This window comes from Cyprinodon variegatus, unplaced genomic scaffold (genome assembly GCF_000732505.1).
Source record: "Cyprinodon variegatus isolate N-32 unplaced genomic scaffold, C_variegatus-1.0 Scaffold53, whole genome shotgun sequence".
NCBI lineage: Eukaryota > Metazoa > Chordata > Actinopteri > Cyprinodontiformes > Cyprinodontidae > Cyprinodon > Cyprinodon variegatus.
The window spans coordinates 786,462-794,828 of NW_015150506.1; the positions used below are offsets into that span (position 1 = coordinate 786,462).

Here is an 8,367-nt window from a genome sequence, read left to right on the forward strand (position 1 = left end):
GCCATCTGCTGAGGCCCACTGGGGTTCAAGGAGACAGAAGCAGACATAGAAAAAGAAGCATAGATACAAAAGATAACATAATAAATGCTGAAGACATAAGTAAAGTTTATATAATATATTTAGTAACAGCTGTCGATATAAAAAAAAGAAGAAAATTGCATTACGTTGGCATAAAGGTATTCTAGAAAATTTCTGATAAGAAAATGAAAGGAAAGTTGGAAAAATGAAAAACGCGTAATGTTTAGAGAGCGCAGTCAAAGGCCACTTTAAAGGAGAAGTCCGGTTATATTCAGAGTTCAAACTTCTGAAAGTACTTTAAATATGAAATTATTTCATATTGTTCAATAAATGATAAGGGATTTTTAATTAATATTAATTAAATTTTAAATGTGCTTTACTGGAGACTCCAGGTTTGTCAAAGAACACTAGATGGATGGTTGGTTAGACGGACAGATGGATGGACTTTTTTTTTTTACTTTATTGATCTCAAATTGGATAAATTAACTCTGCATTTAACCCATCCCCTTGGGGAGCAGTGGGCGGCCATTGTGTGGTGCAGAGTTGGGTTAAGGGTCTTGGCAGTCTGTGGGAGTGGGACTCGAACTCAGAACCGCAGGATTCCAACCTAACCACTAGGATGTGAAGATGCTGGATGCAGCCTCCATGTACTCCTCAAATATCTGTACAGCTCACAAATGCATGTAAATAAACAAGCATAACACAAAACAGATGCAGTTGCATGTCTTCTAACTAACAGGTTTTATTAGGTATCCGATTTTCTACCGAAAATCGTCTTTTCCATCAAAGTATGAGTGAAATAAGTTCAGTGGAAAAAAATAACTAGACTCCAAACAACACTCAGATTACCCAGCTTTTACCAGCATTTAAACCTACCCAGCACATACAGTACATATGAATATGCATCTAGAAATATTTAAATGTTCTTAAATTAAATGTATTTTATGGAAGAGGATTAGGGCCACTGAAAAAATAAAAAAGTTAACTGATTTTTTAAATATTATTTCAATGTAATATGGGGAAAAAGGGAGAATTCAGATTTTTTTTTTTTGTCAGAAGTCTGACTTTAATCTTAGAATTCTGACTGAATTCTGAAAGCTAACAAACATGTTAGCATCAAGCCGTAACCATGTCTGCTTTAGAGCCTAGCTGTCTCGCTTTAATCACCTTCTGCTCTTCCATTAATTAAATAGCATCACTGGGGACCCCTCAGGCACTTAGAAAGTCACCTAATTCCATCATTTTTCACCATGGTGGCCAAACAACTCACATCTTAGTCAGTGAAGCTGAGAGCTCCCACATCCCTTCTCTCATGGTGCCCATCTACATTAAGATCCAAAATTATGGGATTAAAGTCAGAATTCTGAGATTAAAGTTAGAATTCTTACTTTTTTCTCATATTAAACTGAAATAAAATTTAAAAATCAGTTAACTTTTTTTGTTTTTTCAGTTGCCCTAATCCTGTTCTTTAGTATTTACCCTGAATTTGGGTAAGTAAATAAGATGAAATTTGAAATTTGCCAATTAAAAGGTTATTTTTACGCTTAAAATAAGATGAACTTGAAATTAGACAATGCAATTGTTTTTTCTTATTTTAAATGTTAATTGTCTTGTTCCATCGGCAAAGTGTCTCACTTATCTTATCAACTCAAGAAAAAAATGCACTTACTTTAAGAAAAAATTACTTAGATTTACATTTTTTTGAAGTGTGGAGCTCCGTAGGTGAAAGCCTGAATATGTCTCAAAAACATTGTGCACTTGTAAACCGATTTGTGTGTAGCTGTCGTTTTTTCCATCTGTTTCATATTATATGTGTACATGAATGTAATGGTTCTTATGAGTAGGAGCCTTTTTGGAATCCGTAAATATCAGATTTGATTTTTTTGTATTCATAATTTCATTATATTTGTATTTGTATTTGAATGCACATACAAGTACCTGTAGTTTAAACACAAATGCTATTTACAAACTAAAAAAGAAAATACAAATCCAGCATTACAGACACACAGATAGTTTAAATTAGCACAAAATGTTAATTACAAGTTACAAAAACTTTACAAATATGCACGGATACCAAACTAAAATCAGAAATCTATTTTGAAACAAGAGTCTGTCCATAAAAGATAATCAATTGGTCTATTTGATTCATGTATTTGATCCATTTACTTAAATAAACCTTAACACACAAACATTTTGGTGAGTTCAGTACACCCGTCTCCGAGTGTTTCCGAAAACACACGAAGTGAGTCGCTCAGGGCTCTCGTCCAATCAGGGACAGTTGCCTTCAAGGCCAATAACGTAATAAAGCACACACTGACTCCTTTTGGACGTCAAATAGACAACTTATTAAACTAAACGCATATAATCATATTAATGTTTCCAACCAATGACATATTTGATGGTTTGCCACGGTGAAAGATGTTAGTTATAATTACAAAATCATAGTTAAGGGTAGAAGAAAAAAAAAGATGCGGCCTTACATTTTAGCGATAACATTCGGATTTAACATTACTTTCATGTTATTAATTTTACATTTATATCAATAACTACCTTCTCAATCAGTCGGGGTTTTTTTATATATTAATGTACTTATTTTGGTCTCTTGAGTGTGAAAACTTGAAACCTCCAATTTTTCTAAACGCATCACCTTCTTCTTCGGCGTCTGGTGAAACGTCTTTTCCTACTGGAGCTCAGTTTGAACAGCACAGCCACAGTAAGTTAGTTAGTTAGCTGTCGATGTTGACCTGGTCTCTTATAAGAAAGCAGAACATGTTTAATATGGACTGACTCTGTATTCAGGCCTTTATGTCCGAGCCGAGCAGCATAGCAGAGAAGTAACGGCCGGTCAGTCCTTCCTGCAGCCGTAACATTAACTGCTGTTAGCCGATGCTAGCTGACTTTCAACCTTAGCCGTCTTTTGCAAACGTTTCACTGACGGCTCATATGAGAGTCCGCGGTGGAAAACACGAAAAGTGTTTTTTATTTATTTAAAGAGTTCGGCCTGGTGGTGAATTCCTATAATCGGTGCACTTTGACTTGACTTTGAGGCCCAATTTAATGAACCTCACTGGAATTTTGTGATGCAAACTGGCGCCATCTAGTGACTGCCAAGAAGCATTGGCTTCAATCCAAAGGAAATGTTTGTTTACATTCTGCTGCAGTCATGTGTTTTATGGAAATAACTGACATATTTTTTTACATATTAAACATTAATTTAAACGATATGTTATTTGTATACAATATTACAGTTTAATAAGCTGACATTGTTAGAATCGTTTTATGTAATAATGCAATTATTTAACATCAGAAAATGACATTTATTAATTAGAAATAATTGTGTTCTTTTTATGTTAATTTAACCAATAAAAAAACTGTAAACTTGATTATTCTAATTGTAAAATCAACTAAATATAACAATACCTTATGTTTACTGTATAATAAACAAATTATTTTGAGTGCATTAAGTTCCTTATTTGATAGAAGAATGTGGAAATATTTTATTTTAGTCTTACTACTTAAAATTCTAGTGGTTGGTCAGCAGGCTAACTGATCAAATGTGAGCATTTGTTTGATCAGCCATAGAGAAACTTAACTCTTAAACTATAAGTTGTCTCACAGGAAGTATGACAAAAAAATAAAATTAAAAACATTTATACTCTTCATATATTTTTTTATCTAATACATTTGTTTTTTACCTGTACTTTGTAGCACACATGAGAAAATAACAAGTGGAAAAGTTTTAAAATCATGACTCAAACGGTGACATTTTAACAGAATGTATCCAAGAGAAGCAGAAAGTGAAGCAATGCCTGTCGGTGGAAGCAACCGCTGTTACTGAGCAACTAAACAGTGCAGCAGGTGGACAGATGTAGAGATTCATCGCTTTGATCTGCACAGTGTTATTCCCCAGTCTTAATTTAGGCTCCTGTTCATCCAGGATGAGCTTTACATGGTGCGTCCTGAACGGCTTCAGGTTCACATGTCGTTCTCCTCCAACAATCTGCAGGAGGTTTTGTACTTCACAGGTAGGCGCACTAAACAAAACACAGCTAAGTATCCCACTTTCACCCACTTTCTGACTGCCCCCGCTAACACACTGTGCAGACATGAGGGTAGTTTACACTTGGTGCAGTGATATAGACTTTGTTATTGTCTTGCAGTCTATAATGGCGTCGAGGCACACTAATGCCAAAAGAATTAAAGGACTGGACAAGAATGTTTGGTAAGTGAATAAGCATTGAAGCACTAATAATACTTAACCACTGACCTCTTTATGCAATATTTACTGTGTTAACACTGTAAAAATCAGCAGATGTCTTTTTTTTTTCTTTAATTTCTCCAGTTTGGTTTTAGAAGCACTTAAAAAAACCACCCAAACTTCTGCACACATTAGGTTTCTTGTTTACTGAGCAGTAAACAGCTAAAAATACCAGCAGCAGCTGGAAAGGTTTTAGGGTTTCACATTCTATGGAGTCAGATTTGTTCCATTACTGGTGCAAGCAAACAACACATTACATAAATTGAAAATTGAAACAAAACATGCTCAGAAATCATACTTTAAAAAAAAGGCCTTATTAGAAAAATGGTTTTCACAGTAAATTTGCAGTTTTTCACAGATTTTAAAACCTGCCTTAAAAATTAGACAGGGCCCGTTTCTCAATTCACAAGAACGTGAGTACGGACTCGTGTCCTCGCCAAGTCTGTTCTTGAGAAGAATACAAGCAAGTCTGGACTCGGGGAGAACGGGACCACGCAGCATAAATATGGGTCAATTGGAATAGAAGCGTAGTGATGACATCACCACATGCTCAGCTCGTCTGGAGCTGCATTTCACCTGTTATTAATAGTCTCTAGATAATAAATTCTGACTTTTTTTCATTAATTGGGGGAATAATAACTAACAAAGTCAGATAAACACAAATCAAATAAACATTTTACCAAATAAAATCAAAATATTGCCATTAGAGCCAGAGATACTTTACACATGGCTATGCAGAGAGACAGCTGCTGCAGACGGGCTAACGTTAGCCCTGGCTGCTGCAGACGAGCTAACGTTAGCCCTGGCTGCTGCAGACGGGCTAACGTTAGCCCTGGCTGCTGCAGACATGCTAACGTTAGCCATGGCTGCTGCAGACGGGCTAACGTTAGCCCTGGCTGCTGCAGATGAGCTAATGTTAGCCATGGCTGCTGCAGACGGGCTAACGTTAGCCATGGCTTCTGCAGACGAGCTAACGTTAGCCCTGGCTGCTGTAGATGTGCTAACATTAGCCATGGCTGCTGCAGACAAGCTAACATTAACCATGGCTGCTGCAGACAAGCTAACGTTAGCCATGGCTGCTGCAGACGAGCTAAAGTTAGCCCTGGCTGCTGTAGATGTGCTAACATTAGCCATGGCTGCTGCAGACAAGCTAACGTTAGCCATGTCTGCTGCAGACGAGCTAACGTTAGCCATGGCTGCTGCAGACGGGCTAACGTTAGCCATGGCTGCTGCAGACGGGCTAATGTTAGCCCTTGTTGCGGTTAGCCTCTCAACATTTGAACTTTTTTATTCTGCACTAAATCGGTAAACGTGCCATATAGTGACACATTAAGTATAATTTTCTCTATCAGACAATCAAACTCAAAATGAAATGTGCCCCCTGGTGGCGATAAACACAGGACAGGACAAATAGCTCCTACAACGGCAACAGAAAAGTGAACTTAATACTCTGAGCTCTGTTAGCACTCCACTGGAAGCTGCTGCAATGCATGCTGGGACAGCTGTCAATCTCAAGAATGGACAAGTCTGCTCTGATGCATGCTGGGTAAATAGGGAGGAGCAAGAACAACATCCTGGGACTGTGTCCGTTCTTCGTTTTTTTGTTCTTGTGAATAGGAACAGTACTAGGGCTGAAGCTGATGACGTTTCACGAGGACACAAGAACGCACAAGTACACATACAGTAGTGAGAAACTCTTAGATCAGTCTTAAACATGTTTTAGCTCTGTGACAGCCCACCGCTGCTCTCCCCAGGGTGGCGTTTACATCAGTAGCAGCTGACCCGTCCATTGTTAACCTGGGCCAAGGCTATCCAGACATCCCGCCGCCTTCTTATATCAAGGAGGCTTTGGCGAAGGCAGCGTCAGTGGACCGTATGAACCAGTACACCAGAGGCTTTGTAAGTTTAAAGAGCCCAGGAGGAAGAGGTTCATTTTTAACACTACAGGCAAACAGAGTGTGGACTTATTTAGCTGTGAACTGATTTATAAACCAAGCTAATTCTAATAAACTGTCTGCTCATTCTTTAAACATATTTAAACCAGATATGCTGGTGAAAATTCTCAGTCATCCAGGTCATAGTCATTCCAAAATAGTTAAAAAACAATCCACCAGACTTTATTTCCAAGTTTGATGATGTTTCGCTTCCCATCCAGAAAGTTTTTTCAATTCAGAATGTCAGAGAAATAGACAGGTTTCAGGTATTACAGGCTAACGAAACTAAAGAACCCCCATTCCAGAGGGTCAGACCCGCTCATCAGGTCCAGTTTGCATGTTTTCTAAGCAAAAACAAGGTTTTGTTTTTGTTCCACTCTATGAAGCCTTGAACTCAACCCTATTTCTGACATTTTGAATTGTAAAACCTTCCTGGATGGGAAGCGAAACATCTTCAAACTTGAAAACAAAGTCCAGCGGATAGTTTTTTAACTTTCTTGGAATGTAAATTCGATGTATACCATATAAAGCTTTTTGCTGTTGATCTCCGTAATGACTGTATGTTTGTCGCCTCGTCTTTAACCAGGGTCATCCCTCCTTGGTGAAGGCCCTCTCACAGGTGTATGGGAAGGTCTACGGTCGCCATGTCGACCCTCTGAAAGAAATCCTGGTCACCGTTGGTGGTTATGGTTCCTTGTTTAGCACCATGCAGGGCCTTGTGGATGAAGGAGACGAGGTGAAGACCTTCTGTACGCTATAATGTTCATCTATACATGTATGGCCATGTATGTAGTAGACTGATGGGATTTATTCTTTCCCCAGGTGATCATAGTGGAACCGTTCTTCGATTGCTACGTACCGATGGTCAGAATGGCAGGAGCCAAGCCTGTATTGATCCCATTACGGCCTGTAAGTCTCATCTTCAGGTTCCTGCTGTTAATGCAAAATCTAAATTAGAACCGATGAGGAATTAAAAGTGAGTCAAACCTTTACAAAAAAAAAAAAGTTAGTTAAATATGAAGCTATGAACACATGAACTCATAATAGAGTTCCCAGTTATGTCAGTTATTATCAGGTGAACCTATCTGTGTCGGTTGATCATATGTTTTTGATATTAATTAGGCCCGAGCAGCAAAGCGCTGCGAAGGCCTATTGTATTTCGAAAGTTTCTTCTTCTTATTATTATTATTATTCTTTTGGCACTTCGAACGCATTTTACGGGGATTTCGCATATTCAAAAACTCAGGAAAACGTTGCAGTAAATTGTCCCCCGCGTGAAATAGCCGGTCTGTAATGGAATCCAAAATGGCCGCCCCCAAATTATGCCACAGCGCCCCCCTAACGTGAGTTGGGGGAAACTGTAAGTCACAGAGATTTGAACTTTGGCACACCGGTAGATCTCATCAAATCATGAAAAAAAGTCTCTTGGAGGTATGCCCTAAAACCCACAGGAAGTCGGCCATTTTGGGTCAAAGTGCGATTTTTGGCCATTTTTCATTCTGTTTTAAAACCCTGTCATGACCAGATGTTCGCTGTGGTGTAAAAGGTAGTATACATACATACATTTGTATATATATATATATATATATATATATTTTGCTAATTCTAGTGTTCTGTGGCAAATGCCAATGGAGCTCCATGGTGCCGGGCAGTGAGCACAGGACCCACTAGAAGACGTCGGGCCCTCAGGCCACCCTCGTGGAGTCTGTTTCTGATTGTTTGGTCAGAGCCATTCACACCAGTGGCCTGCTGGAGGTCATTTTGTAGGGCTCTGGCAGTGCTCCTCCTGCTCCTCCTTGCACAAAGGAGCAGATGCTGTGGAAGCTCATTGGTAGAATTCTCTTATGACAGAAAGAAGGCCACGATTCACACCATTTTGTCTTCCAGAGGGAGTAAACATTTATTTACATTTCCAAATTCCTACTGCTGTCTTCAACACTTCATACATTCAGCGCTACATCGTCAGACATCTCAGTTCCCCCCCCCAACTCTCATTTCATCCCAGGCTGCTTTTATAGTTTCCACATCGCACTATGTAGATGTACGTGCACAACTGGAAGCTCTGTGGAAAACTTCCTAGAAATTTCTTAGCTTATGACCTGATTGCGTGCGAGTCAGCCACTAAGAACCCTGTTTTTGCCAAGATTCGTACGTGAC

The 8,367-nt window shown here is 38.8% G+C and overlaps 1 protein-coding gene across 1 annotated transcript in view; it reads left to right on the top strand.

Annotated features, from left to right (window-relative positions):
* The first annotated feature begins 2,670 nt into the window (after nt 1-2,670).
* The window catches only part of LOC107082414 (kynurenine--oxoglutarate transaminase 3-like), a 15,012-nt gene continuing 9,315 nt past the window's right edge, over nt 2,671-8,367 (top strand). Inside the window, exons 1-6 of the mRNA XM_015371096.1 lie at nt 2,671-2,731; nt 3,956-4,043; nt 4,179-4,240; nt 6,031-6,175; nt 6,797-6,946; nt 7,033-7,119. Of these exons, the coding sequence (XP_015226582.1) occupies nt 3,957-4,043; nt 4,179-4,240; nt 6,031-6,175; nt 6,797-6,946; nt 7,033-7,119 (531 nt within the window). The 5' untranslated portion in view covers nt 2,671-2,731; nt 3,956. The remainder of the gene's footprint in view (nt 2,732-3,955; nt 4,044-4,178; nt 4,241-6,030; nt 6,176-6,796; nt 6,947-7,032; nt 7,120-8,367) is intronic.